The 14,930-nt window shown below is 38.7% G+C and overlaps 1 protein-coding gene across 1 annotated transcript in view; it reads left to right on the top strand.

Moving 5' to 3' along the window:
* Positions 1–14,930, top strand: part of Mnat1 (MNAT1 component of CDK activating kinase) — a 131,903-nt gene that overhangs the window by 37,319 nt on the left and 79,654 nt on the right. The window contains exons 3-4 of the mRNA XM_070032313.1: positions 843–916; positions 13,490–13,593. Of these exons, the coding sequence (XP_069888414.1) occupies positions 843–916; positions 13,490–13,593 (178 nt within the window). The remainder of the gene's footprint in view (positions 1–842; positions 917–13,489; positions 13,594–14,930) is intronic.

Raw genomic sequence — 14,930 nt, 5'->3', positions numbered from 1 at the left:
ATTTTTAGGCTGTGACCTGTCATGAAAAGTGAAATCTTCTTCAGTTAGTTTTTGGTTTTCTGCAAATAAAGGAATCTCTAAGAAGCAAATAATTTTCAGTGATACACTTGTTTACCAATCTCACAAGCTCCTAATTTTCTTATTTCTCTTTAAGTCTTACAAACATTTTGTGTGTGTGTGTGTTTGTGCATGTGCATGTGTGTGTGTGCATGTGCATGTGTGTGTGTGTGCGGGTGTGTGCGCACGCGCGCGCGTGTGCTGGTTCTGGGGCTTGAACTTGGCCTGGGAACTTTGCCTGAGTTTTTGTGCTCTCGGCTAGAGCTCTACCAGTTGAATAACAGCTTCATTTATGGCTTTGTAGTTGTTAATTTAAGATAAAAGTCTCACTGATTTCTCTGTCCCACCTGGCTGTGAACCACTGTTACCAGATTTCATCTTCCTGAGTATTGGATTACAATGCATGAGCCACAGGCACAAACACAAGCATTTTAAAAAATTACTTTAAATTGTGTTAGTCTCTTCCGATTCAATTTCTCTTCTTTAATAGTAAGAGTTTTAAGAGTAGCATTCTTAGGGCTGGGAACATAGCTCTGTGGCAGAGGACTTGTCTGTTATTGCTGAGTTCAATCCCAGCACTGTGAAAACAAAACAGTACCAACACAGTCTCTTCCACCTCCACATACCAAAATTTGGCATTCTTGTTTAGGTTGTAAATGGAATCAAGAAAACTATAGTTTATACAATAAGCAGTCCTTTTCTATATATCATGTATGAATTTGGTAAGGATAAGCAAACCAGTATTAAGTGCAGTATGTAATGTTGATATTTTTCCTTTCTTTAAGATACAATAAAAGAGAAGAAGACTTTCCTAATCTAAGAGAATATAATGATTTCCTAGAAGAAGTGGAAGAAATTGGTATGTTTTTAATTTGATGTGTTAGCTTGTGGGACCATGTTCTTTTATCTTTTTGAGCTTAGGAAAGTGTCTCAATAAAAATCTAACAGGTTTTGTTGCCTTAGCTGATGTATATTGAATTACTTTCTTTAGCTTGAATCACATTTGTCCAAGTGAAGGCATACTTAAATAAAGAATATTCTTATTTATTTGTTTATTTATATTTTTTGTGCTGGTACTGGGTTATGAAGAGTACTTTTTTCTGTTTTTTTTTTTTTTTTGGTTGGTTGTGGGGCTTGAACTCAGGGCCTGTGTGTTATCCCTGATCTCTTTGTGCTCAGGGCTAGCACTCTACCACTTTGAGCCACAGTGCCACTTCCAGTTTTCTGGTGGTTAATTGGAGATAAGAGTCTCATGGATTTCCCTGCCTAGGCTGGCTTTGAACATCAATCCTAAGGTCTCAGCCTTCTGAGTAGCTAGATATGAGCCACCAGCGCCTGGCAAGAATATTCTGAAGTAATATTTTGTCTTGGGAAAAACATTAGTAGAGTTAACACTTTTTAGCTAGGAAGGTAGGCTGTATCTGTATGTGTCATATGTATGTTGGTAATAGTTAAAGTGAAAGATAACGTTTTTGTAGGTTTTCCAATAACTTTATCTGTAGTAACTAAAGACATGTTTATTATCATTTATGCTTCTGTAACTATGATAGGTTAGAAATACTTTGAAGTAGTTGACTTGGCTTTCTGGAATCAAGATGAACCCCTACCCTCTCCCCTTCCCTTCCCTTCCTTCTCCCTACCTCCCACCCCACCCCATTTCTTCTTTGATATCTTGAGCTGTCTTTATTTTGTGCTGGTCCTGGGTCTTGAACTCAGGGCCTGGGCAGTCACCCTCAGCTTTTTTGCTCAAGGCTAGTGTTCTACCACTTGAGCCACAGCTCCTTCTGGCTTTTTTTTTTGGTAGCTAATTGAAGATAAGAGTCTCATAGACTTTCCTGCCTGTGCTGGCTTTGAACCACAATCCTTAGATAGTCTTCTCAATAGCTAGGATTATAGATTATAGATATAAGCTACTGGGTACCTACTTTGGGCTGTCTTTTTTTTTTTTTAATTTATTTTTGGGTCCGGTTGTGGGGCCTGAACTCTGGGCCTGGGCACTGTCGCTCAGCTCTTCAACTCAAGGCTAGCGCTCTACCACATGAGCCACAGCACCACTTCCAGCTTTTTTCTTTTTGCTTATGTGGTGCTGAGGAATCGAACCCAGGGCCTCAGGCATGCAAGGCAAGCGCTCTACCACTGAGCCATCTTCCCAGCCCTTGGGCTGTCTTTTTAAAAGCTATTTGCTTTTTTGCTTTGTGCTATCTTTTTAATAGCTATTTGCTTTTTTTTTTTTTTGGAGACAAGATCTTTCTGATCTGGAATTGGAGATTTTCCTGCCTCAGCCTCCTAAGTGCTAGGATTACAGATCTGTACCATCTTGATGGTAGCTGATTCTGTTTTCTTAAATAAAATTTCAGAGATGTTAAAAGGTTTGGAAGTTATTATATGTTGACTTAAAGATTCAATGTTTATTAAGTTTTTTTTTTTTTTTTTTTTTTTGGTGGGTCCTGGGGCTTGAACTCTGAGCCTGGGTACTGTCCCTCAGGTCTTCAGCTCAAGGTGAATGCTCTGCCACTTGAGCCACAGCACCACTTCTGGTTTTCTGGTGGTTTATTGGAGATAAGAGGCTCATGGATTTTCCTGCCCAGGCTGACTCTGAACCACAATCCTCATATCTCAGCCTTGTGAGTAGCTAGGATTACGAGTGTGATCCACTAGCGCCCAGCTAGGTTTTTTTTTTTTTTTTTTTAACTTGCCATAATGACTTACCTTGAAGTGAAGGTTTGGAAATTTCACAAATGTAGACTGTGGTATTAGGTGAAACTTTGAGGCTCAAACGGTCTTTTAAAAAAATTCTCTCAAACTTGTAGCCAACTTTATTATTAAAATATCATAGTAAAATTGATTATTCCCTAGATGGCTCTTCTTTATGGTAAATTTTTAGAAAATTCAAGTTCTTGGGAATGAGCATTCCAATTAAAAAAAAAATTCCTTTTTGAGAAAGTGCAGAAATTTTTTTTTTTGTCTGTCATGGGACTTGGACTCTGGGCCTGGGCGTTGTTCCTTAGCTCTTCTCTTCAAGATGAGCTCTCTACCACTTGAGCCCCAGTGCTACTTCCCATTTTCTGGTGGTAGAGTGCTTGCTTGCCTTGCATGCATGAGGCCTGGGTTTGATTCCTCAGCACCACATAAGCAGAAAAAAAAAAGCCGTAAGTGGCCCTGTGGCTCCAGTGGTAGAGTGCTAGCTTTGAGCCGAAGAGCTGAGGGACAGCGCCCAGGCCCAGAGTTCAGGCCCACGACCCCCCCCCCCTCCAAAAAAAAAAAAAAAAAAAAAAAGAATCTCATGGACTTTGCCTGCCTGGGGGGCTGGCTTTGAACCTCGACCCTCAGATCTCAGCCTCTTGGGTAGCTAGGATTATAGGCATGAGCCAACAGCGCCCAGCTAGAAAATCTTTTTGTTTCAGTTGTTATCAAAACATTTCCAAAATGTTTAAGGTATAGCAGAAGCATGTAAAGAACCCATTGTAACAACGAGACGTACAAGTCGTTATGTCGAAAACGAACTTTACAACTTTGGTGGTGGGGGGAGGAGGGTTGGGGGGGAGGAGGGTTGGGTGGGAGGGTTGGGGGAGGACGGGATGGGAAGGTGAAGCAAAGGAGGAGGCTACAATGCTTGATAAGAAATGTACTCATTATCTTGCCCATGTAATTGTAACCCCTCTGTACAGTATTTTCACAATAAAAAAAATTAAAAAAAAGAACATATATTAAGATTCCCCCATTCCCCATTTAGTGCTGTGAAACTGTTTCCTTTTTCATTTTACTGTATTCATTGCATTTTTGTACTGATCATAGCAACTAGGAGTGGCTATGGATTTTAGCTGAACAGCTGATAGGACTGTGAATCTCTAGCCAAAGTAGAACAGTTTGTGTATGGATTGAGAAGTTAACCTACAAAAGAAATGTGTAGGATCTGGGGAAGTATGCAGTTATAGAAACTTAACTATACATAGATGCAAGCAGTTAGCAATCAGAAAGATTTTACTTATACTCAAAAGACAGTGTGATTTACCAAAAATCACAAAGATATTACAGTTATAGATGTTGTAGGGCACATTGAGTACATGTTTATAATTCCAATCAGAAAGTCAGGATGACTAAGAGAAGCTGATGGATTAAGTCTGTGGGGACACAGGTTTAAGGGAGGAACTACAAAGTGATCTTGAGCCTGAGCTAAGGTTCTGATTGAGTCAGGATTTCATAAAATCATAAATTTATGAAATTTCTATTATTTTGCTCTGAAATCAATCAGTGTCAAGGTATGGACAACTTGGGGTCTGTAGGTAAAATCAGGTTCATGTCCAGGAGTAGAAACTCTTTTTAATAGGCAAGAACAAGCCTGGATATTGGGCTATATACTATGTAGTATTTTCCTTACCAAATTTGGAGCTATGGCTCAGGTCAGTTCATTTGAAGCAATTACACATTTCATGAAGGACTATGTTAAAGTGTGTAGAAACTCTTTGAATCACCATTTAAATTGTCCCATTGGAGTAACTGTCATCCTCCAGTTCTTCCATAGAATTTACTGACTCATGGGCAAGGCATAATGAATGCCTGGTAATTGCTCCCCCTGATGTATCTCTATACTTTTCTCACCAGTTTGATTATACTCTTAAGTTGTTTGTGTTGATAAGCAAACCAAATATACTTGTTATTGCACTTAGGTAATTTAGGTAATTCATATGGTTGGGGAAAATTACAAATCTATAGGATATGGTTTTCAAGTTCTTGGTTCACTTAAAAAAAAGGATAATGAATACTGTGGATAATAATTATGGTTTATTTAATAAAGAAGCTGAACTTCATTAAAACTGGACGTTGGCTGTATGTCATTAAGGTAGACTGACTATACTCTTAGAATATATATTTTAAGTTAAAAATAAAGAGGATGGATTGAATGCCAGCGGCTCATGCCTATAATCCTAGCTACTCAGGAGTCTGAGATCTGAGGATTGAGGTTTGAAGCCAGCCTAGGCAGGAAAGACTCTTGTCTTCAATTTATCACAGAACAAGCCAGAAGTGGTGCTGTAGCTCAAGTGGTAAAGCGCTAGCCTTGAGCAAAAGAAGCTCAGGCAGTGTGCCCAGGCCAAATTAAAAAAACAACAACAATGTGTGTGTGTGTGTGTGTGTGTGTGTGTGTGTGTGTGTGTGTGTGTGTGTGTGTGTGTGTGTGTGTGTGTGTGTGTAATATATATATGGGATGGATAGGGAAAGGAGAAGAAAAAGGTAAAGAGGGGGGGGCGCTAGAGAGACTGAGAGAGAAAAAAAGAGTTTGTGTATGTAGTGTTTCTTACCTTTAAAAGGAAAACACAGCAGGGTGCTGGTGATTCACACCTATATTCCTGGCTCAGGAGGCTGAGATCTAAGCATCGTGGTTCAGAGCCAGCCTGGGAAGGAAAGTTTGTGACACTTTGTCACCAGTCGAACACCAAAAAAAGCCATAAGTGGAGTTGTGGCTCAAGTGGTAGATCACTAGTCTTGAGCAAAAACCAAAAAAGCTCAAGGACAGTACTCAGGCTTTGAGTTTAAGTCCCAGAACAGGCACACACATAAAAAGAAAACAGTCAGGTACTGGTGCCTTGTGTAAGCCTTAGGAGGCTGAGATATGGCGGATCATTGTTCAAAGTCATTGCAGATAGAAATGTTTGAGAGACTCCATATTCAAAACAACCAGCAAAAAGTCAGCCTGGAAGTGTGGCTCTAGTAGAGTAACAGCCAAGCAAGTAAGCAGAGCAAGTGCAAGACCCTGACTTCAAAACCTGGCACTGGCAAGTGGCGGGAGAAAAGTGGGAGGGGAAGGCAGGAAGAGAGGAGAAAGGAAGGAGGATGAGAGGGAAAAGGAAGGAAGAAGGGGAAGAGAGGACTGAGAGGGAGGACAGAGAGAAGTTTTGATTGTGCTAGGAGACGAATAGGTATTCATGTAAACAGAATCTGAGGAATGACTGAAAATGAAACTTTACAAAACAAGTTGAATCTGGGGTAAAGAGGCCTTAGAACCATGGGCAACAATAGATAGTAGTAGGATTCACCAAACTAAAAAGCTGCTACAAAGCAAAGTAATCTGCAGAGGCAGGCTACAACAGAGATAAAATATTTGTAATCCACACTTGTTTTTGTTGTTGTATTGGTCCTGAGGCTTGAATTTAGGGTTTGGGCACTGTCAGCTGTTTTTCTCAAGGCTAGTGCTCTTCCACTTGAACCTTCCTCCCCTTCTGGCTTTTTGGTGTTTAATTGGAAATAAGAGTTCCTGCCCAGGCTGGCTTTGAACCAAGATCTTCAGATATCAGCCTCCTGAGTAGCTAGGATTACAGGTGTAAACCACCAGCACCTGGCTTGATAAATGTTTCTTTTTTTTGTTATTTTGTTTTATTATCTACAAACTTATAGGAAACTGCAGCAACTCAGTATCAAGAAAATGAATAACCTGATTAAAAAGTGGTCTAAGGGGCTGGGAAGGTGGCTCAGTGGCAGAGTGCTTGCCTCACATGACATGCATGAGGCCCAGGGTTGGATTTCTCAGCACCACATAAATAGAAAAAGCCAGAAGTGGCGCTGTGACTCAAGTGGTAGAGTGCTAGCCTTGAGCTGAAGAGCTGAGGGACAGTGCCCAGGCCCAGAGTTCAAGCCCCATAACTGGCAAAAAAAAAAAAAAAAAAAGTGTCTAAGGTCTTAAATAGGTATTTTGCAAAAGAAGACAATGGGATAGCTGATAGGTTTATTTTATTTTTATTTTTTAACTTTTTGTTGGTTATGCGGATTGAACTCTGGGCCTAGATGCTGTCCCTGAGCTCCATTTGCTCAAGGCTAGTGTTCTATCGCTTGAGCCACTGAGATACTTCAGGCTTTTTCTGAGATTAATTGGAGATAACAGTCTCATGGACTTTTCTGACGGACTGACTTCAAACTGTGATCCTCAGATCTCAGCCTCCTGAGTAGCTAGGATTATAGGTGCCCATCAGCTGACAGGTTTATAAAATAATGCTTAACATCACAAATCATCAGGGAAATGCAAGTTAAAACCATAATGAGATATAAAACCATAATGAGATATCATACTAGTTAAGTGGTCTCACTACAAAAAAAATATGTGATCTCTGTGATGGATATATGTTAGTCAGCTTGACATGATTCTATTTGTGTGTTATCTATCTACCTATCTATATAGATCTATATATCAAAACATTACATTGCACCTTATATCCACTTTTTGGTAGATATTAAAGAAGCTTGGCCTTAAATTTGTAAATGAAATGGTAGTATTGAGAATATTTTAGCCTAGAATGAGTTGACTGTAGTTCTGGTATTTGAACTTTTGTCAGTTTGATTTTCTTATATGAATTTCACTAGGAATTCTTGAAGCATCACAAATACAAAAAAAATTACAATTTTGGGAAGTGGAATAAAATTTGCAATAGAGGGGTTATATATGAAGTTATGTATGAAGATGAGCTTTATTATGGCATTGACAATAGACTCTTTTCTGTGGTTATGACAATGTATACATAAAAATTCTTATTCATTTTGGCCCCAAGGATTATGTTCTTAGTTCCATAATAATAGCTTATTCTTTTGATGCAAAAAATACTTATTTGAAAAGGGTGAGAAAGCCCTAAGGGCTTTAGTTATAAATTCTGATGTCAAAAGACTTTAAAATTGTACTTAAGTAGCATCAAATCTTTTAGAAAATATAATGGGTTTTTTGTTTTCTTTTAGTACTTGATTAAGGGCAGGCAAGCATCTCAGCTACACTAGTAAGCAGATAAAGGGTCAAATGTTTGTTATAGAAAATTAGCTTTTATTCCTTTTTCTTCTAGGCTATTATTCCAGCCTGATTCATTGTGGCATGAATAAGACTTGTTTCATCTAAAAAGTTTTCAGGATAGTAATTCAGTTCTGTGGTTCTTTTCTTACCATTTTTTTTGAAAATGTGTTTCACTGTTCCTAAGCCTTAGGCTTTGATATAAACTTGGCATATCTCCATAGATATTTGAGTGTTGGATCAATGCTAACTAAAGCAGATGACTCTGCCCTTCTGCTATCAGAGTGTGTGTGTGTGTGTGTGTGTGTGTGTGTGTGTGTGTGTGTGTGTGTGTGTGTGTGTGTGTGTGTGTGTGTGTGTGTGTGTGTGACTGCCCTTCTGCTATCAGTGTGTGTGTGTGTGTGTGTGTGTGTGTGTGTGTGTGTGTGTGTGTGTGTGTGTTGCCAGGGTGGTGGAGGGAAGAAAGAGCTTGCCGCTGACACCCCCACCCCCACCACCTTCTTCTCCCCCTCCTCCCCCCCTGCTCCTCCTCTCCTCCTCCCCTTCCTCCTCCCCTTCCTCCTCCTCCTCTCTCTTTTCAATAGGGCTATTTTCTATTATAGGTTAGCTTGACAGCCTTTAAAAATGTAAAGATAACGTTAGTGGATGAATGCATATGAAGCATCATTCACTATTTACAAAGGATGAAAATTGTGTCATGTGACTATGAAGATGAATCTTTCCTTTTTTATGATGTATGCATGAAATTTTATTTATACTCATTGCTTGTTGGCCTTGAATATAACACTCATCATATAATCAACATATAAATAAAAGGAATAGCTATTTCTGAAAATTATTTAAAGGCAAGCTATTTCTATTTCTGAATTGCATATAATTCATATAGTTCTTTATATTTAAAAGTATATTATTTTGTGCAAATGTCTGTGTCTGAATTCTTTTATCTAAGATAGCTAACCCCCCGCCCCCCTGCACACACACAAAAAAACAACCGCCCAGTTTTCTCTTTTAGGGAAGAGATTTGCCTTCTAAGTTAAAAAATAAATGAAATAAACATAGGGGGGCTTTTTTTTTCTGGAATTCATCATATATTTAAAGAAATAATTAAACATAAATCTCACTAGGATTAAAGTTTACTTTTTTTTTTGTCAATCATGGGGATTGAATTTTGGGCCTGAGCTCTGTCCCTCAGCTCTTCAGCTCAAGGCTAGTACTCTACCACTTGAGCTACAGCGCTACTTCCGGTTTTCTGGTGGTTTATTGGAGATAAAAGGGTTTCACGGACTTTCCTGCCCGAGCTGGCTTTGAACTGCGATCCTCAGATCTCAGCCTCCTGAGTTGCTAGGATTACAGGCGTGAGCCACCAGCACCCGGCAAATTTTTTTTTCTATTAATGAAAAGTTAAATCAGTAGTAAGCAGGAGCATTCTTATAGGTCAAACAAGATATACACATTAAAAATAATTATACAGGGTAGAAAGTAAACCAGAGCTGGGGCTGGGAAGGTGGCTCAGTGGTAGAGTGCTTGCCTTGCATGCCTGAGGCCCTGGGTTCGATTCCTCAGCACCACATAAGCAAAAAGAAAAAAGCCGGAAGTGGCGCTGTGGCTCAAGTGGTAGAGCGCTAGCCTTGAGCTGAAGAGCTGAGGGACAGCACCCAGCCTCAGAGTTCAGGCCCCACGACTGGACCCCCCCCACACACACACACAAAAAGTGAACCAGAGCTAACAAACTGATATTAGCTAATGTTGGCCTTCTAGGATGGAGAGATTGTTGCAGCCAAGTAAGAAAGGAAGAACTGGTGATTAAGCTCAGCATAGAAGAATGGGTCAGGTTTAGCTTTTAACAATTGTTGCAGGTTGAGGTTGGTATTAAGGTAGTCCCCATGGATGGAGAGAAAAATCTGGTTAGAGATACAGAGTTGTAGAGCCTGCACAGACCCAGAGGAATGCTGAACTGGTCTAGCAATGCCCCTCAGCATTTAGAGAAACAACATAGCTAGTACTATAGATAAATGTTGTCAGTCTTTGGAATTTGCATATATTAAAATCATGGTCCTAACATTTACTAGTTGTATATGCTGGAAAATTATTTAGATATATTGAAGCTTTATCTGTAAAGTGTGAATGATTGACCTATTTTATAATGTTAGGATGATTCAATGAGGTAATTAGATGTAGTGCTTGTGTGCTGTAGAGTCCATTCTTCAAGCAAAAAATGGAGAAGTCCTTCAAACAAATAAGTGAGAAGAAAGTTGATCCTGATAAATGTTGAGGGTGATGGAGATGGGTGGCTCATGGCCTAGTAAATGAAAAGACAAGTTGTGAATGATTGACAAAGGTAGAATCACTGTCTTAGTTAATGGAGGGTGCTGTTTGCAGCCTTTTCTAACCATGTCCGAACTGGAGTATGATTAATACAGAATGCCTAACATTGCATCCTATTAAACTAAGTTAGATTTCCTGCTTACCACTTAACTATTTTCTTTTTACTTTGTGTTTAAAAAGCAAAGACATACCCAGTTGAAGGTGACTTATACCAATAATCATAGTTACTGAGGAAGCTGAGGGTGGAGATTGCAGCTTAAGGATCCTCAGGCAGAAAAGTCTGAGAAATTCTATCTCTAAAATAACCAGCAATGGGCTGGGAAGAGGGCTCAGTGGTAGAGCGCTTGCCTTGCATGTATGAAGCCCTGGGTTTGATTCCTCAGCACCACATAAGCAAAAAGAAAAAAGCTGGAAGCGGCGCTGTGACCGGACCCAAAAAATAAAATACAATAACCAGCAAAATGCTGGGCTGGAGACATAGATCAAATGGGAGAGTGCCAGCTAAGCAAGCAAGAGTCCCAGAGTTTAAATGTTGTTATTGATCAAAAAATGCTGGAGATATAGTTAATAGACATTGTTTCTCTCCTGTTTTTTCCCCCCTCAAATCCATTTGAGTTTTTAACTTGTATTTAATAGAATTGAGTAATAATGTCTACATACCTAAGTATGCCTGGATTTTAAACAATGATTATAATAAATTTGTATCCTAGTATAAGTTGATCTTTAAAGAGATAAAAAAAATATATATTTTTTTGGGTCCGGTCATGGGGCCTGAACTCTGGGCCTGGGCGCTGTCCCTCAGCTCTTCAGCTCAAGGCTAGCACTCTGCCACTTGAGCCACAGCGCCACTTCCGGCTTTTTTCTTTTTGCTTATGTGGTGCTGAGGAATCGAACCAAGGGCCTCATGCATGCAAGGCAAGTGCTCTACCACTGAGCCACCTGCCCAGCCCCAAAATAAAATTCTTTTATTTCCCCTTTTTTCCTTCCTCTTCCTTCCTATCCTCATCCCCCTTTGCTATGTTAAGCCTAGGTTGGCCTTGGATTCAAGATCCTTCTGCTTCAGCTTCCTGAATGCTGTAATTATAGGTGTTCATCTTCATACCTGTCTTAAAGATTGGTCTTTTGATGGTCATACTTAACAAAACAGATAACTATGTTGATCCTTTAGTATGACTTTCCAACTCCTATAGGTGTTGGAATATATAATCCGAAAGTATAGGAGCTGTTTAAGGTGGCTGTTAATTTGAAGAAGGAATGAGATGTAAAGAATCTATAGGAACACAAAGGGTAAAGCATTCATCTTGTTGGTAGTACAAGAAGTTGGAGGCAATGACCATTAACCAGAGAATGGTAGAAGGGCTGATGACAGACAGAGATTGTGGGGGAAGGTGAAGGAAGTCTGAATTGAATTATGTAAGAGTCTTGTTATGGATTCTATTATAAAATGAGGTAGTGAAGACTTTTTCAGGTTTTTAAAAATTATTATCTTTAAGTAGTTGTACAAAGAAGTTTCCATTCTATAAAACAGTATATGAATACAAGGTGTCTGGCAACATTGTCACTCATTGCTTCTAACCCACCCCTTCTCTCACTTTTTTTAAAAATTGAGATTAGGTGATTACATAAATTTCACATATTTCACAGTATTGTGGAATAGTGATACTTAGTTAAATTCACAAACACATTTTAACCTTGACAAGGCACTTTGTCATTATCAAGGTCTAGACAGTTTGTGAGTTCTATGAGCTTTGACAATACAAATTATTTCTTCCACATCGGGTGATGTTTAGATTTCTTTCCTTTTGCTTAGTGTAGGCTGTTCCCTCTTTCCCTCTCATTCCTCCCTTCCCATCGCTGTTGCTTAGTTCTTTTTCTTCTATGTCCAGTGCAGCTGATGGTCCCCTTTGTTGTATGCTGTTCCATTTCCCACTTATTCTGTGTCCTCCTCCTGTTGAAGACAGTATTTTTTACTGTGAGCTTATAGATGCCAAAGCAGATTTGTATGTTTTGACTTGGATTATTATAAGAATCTTGTAATTTTTATATATAAATACAATTCAGCTACAACTACAACGAGAATTTTACTGAAAATGTATTAGTATCTGAACACGTATGTGTCAGTGTCCTATCTGAAGAAATTGTGTCAGTGTTATGTAGTTTTGGTGACACTTTATCCTTTTTCCAGCTTAAATCTCAACTGTTTCTTATTCATGCTCTTTTAGATTAGATTACATGGGAAGTAATTCAAGCTTGAATGTAGTCATGTTGGAGACAATTGGAATGTGAATAAAACATGTTAACTGTTTGATATAAGTTATACAAGTATATTATTTTTAAAATTCTTTGGATTACTATTTCTGGATTAGAAACTTCATTTTTGATCTGATTGATGTATGAGCTCTTAGACTTTTTTTTTTAACTTAAAAACATTCAGCAATCTTCTATATGTTTCAAAACAGTGGGGACTAGAAAAATCAGATATAATGTGATTATGGCAAGTAGATAGCTAGGTTTTCTGGACTGATCTTGACATTTAGATACTAAGTGCAATTGTCTGACAGTGTGTCCTTATATTTGGCTCAGGAAAAAATACAGTTACCATAATGAGATTTAGTGTCTAATAGAAAGGATGTAAATAGAGCTAGAAAGAGTGATGGGATGGGAAGGGGAAACGAGGAGGCAACAATGCTTGATAAGAAATGTCCTCATTACCTTGCCCATGTAATTGTAACCCCTCTGTACAGTATTTTCACAATAAAAAAAAAAAGAGTGAGGGCTGGGGGAATGGCTCAGGTGGGTAGAGTGCTTGCCTAGGAAACTCAAGGCCCTGAGTCTAAATTCTAGTATTGCAAAAAAAGGGGGGAATACAATGAGTAAGATGTCACTATGGGCTGAGTGTTGGTGGCTCACATTTGTAATCTGGCTTCTAAAGAAGCTGAGATCTGAGAATCATGGTTCAGAGCCAGCCTGAGTAAGAAAGTCCATGAAACTCTTAACTCCAATTAACTACCAACAAGCTGAAAGTGGAGCTGTGGCTCATTGGTAGAGTGCTAGCTTGAGAAAAAAGCTCAGGGATAGCACCCAGACCAGATAGCAACACACACACACACACACACACACACACACACACACACACACACACACACACACACACACACACACACACACACACACACACACACACACACACACACACACACACACACACACACACACACACACACACACACACACACACACACACACACACACACACACACACACACACACACACACAATTTGATTTTTATTATCTACTCATGATTTCTGTTAAAACTATTTCATGACATTATTTCCTTTCTGCAGTTTTCAACTTGACCAACAATGTGGATTTGGAAAACACAAAAAAGAAAATGGAGATATACCAAAAGGAAAACAAAGATGTCATTCAGAAAAATAAGTTAAAACTGGTTGGTTGTTAAATATTTTCTCCTTTGCATTATATAAGTTAAAACTGGTTGGTTGTTAAGGATTTTCTCCTTTGCATTATGATAATTGCTTCTACATGATCCTTTAAAAAGCTCTCTTTCCTTAAAACCAGCTGTATTAACAAGGTTTTTAGCTGAAATTTAGGCCAGAGATACTAATAGGTATTGTATAGGCATGCAGGTGAGGATGAATACATTACTGTAACAAAAACAACTTTGGCAGAATTATATTAGACTGTGCTGTCCTTAAGGTAGTTGTATGTTACAGTTAATTTTTGTTGTTGTTATTGTGCTGGTCCTGAGGCTTGAACTCTAAGCCTGAGTGCTTTCCTGAGCTTTTTTGCTCAAAGCTAGGTGTGCCTGCCTTTGTTACTGTTGGTTTTGTCTGTATGATTTTTTGTTAAGTTTGCATTTGACTAATAGTAGGCCCCATGGCTGACAAAAAAACAAAACAAAATAAAAATCAGCTCTCAATTAAAAACAAAATAACTTGGGTCTCTAGTTTTGGGGGAAATGTAGAGGAAACTAATTTTTTTTTTTTTTTTTTTTTTTTTTTTTTTTTTGTGGTCATGGGGCTTGAACTCTGCCTAAGCACTGTCCCTCAGCTCTTCAGCTCAAGACTAGCACTCTACCACTTGAGCTACAGTGCCACTTCCGTTTTTCTGGTGGTTTATTGGAGATAAGAGTCTCACGGACTTTCCTGCCCGGGCTGGCTTTGAACCTTGATCCTCAGATCTCAGCCTCCTGAATAACTAGGATTATAGGCGTGAGCCACTGGCGCCCAGCAGGAAACTACTTTTGAGGTTCCTTATCAGAATGTTATAATCATCACTAAACAGATACCAGGATATTTGGATCATATACCTTGCATTTTCATTTTGTGTTTGGAAGAAGTTTCTTTAGTCAGATCTTGCCTGTCAGTCATAAAGCTCTCAAGGAATTAGCACTCCTATTCATACGTAACCGTACTTTCTTAAAAAAGATATCTCATTCCTGAGAATATTAGTAGCAATAAGAATTAGTCTCTTTGCCTACTAGCCTTCTCTGGTACTTTGAAAGATGCTTCAAAATGGTATGCCTTTGCAAATTAGTGCATTAGCCCTATTTAATACAATAATAGTGTTTTTTTTTTTTTTTTCAACTGAGTGTTCTTTCCATCCATAGTTGTAAGCCAGGGAATCATATTGAGAATTGTGATGAAAGTAATTTAATTCTAGACTAGTGGTATTATTTAAAAGTAGGAATTTATAATATTTGAGAATGATATAACGATAGGTGATTGAATAAAGCGATACTTTATTTCATACATACTACATTTA

The sequence above is a fragment of the Dipodomys merriami genome, unplaced genomic scaffold (assembly GCF_024711535.1).
Source record: "Dipodomys merriami isolate MVZ:Mamm:240054 unplaced genomic scaffold, mDipMer1.0.p SCAF_1, whole genome shotgun sequence".
NCBI lineage: Eukaryota > Metazoa > Chordata > Mammalia > Rodentia > Heteromyidae > Dipodomys > Dipodomys merriami.
This window is presented reverse-complemented; position numbering and strand designations above follow the sequence as displayed.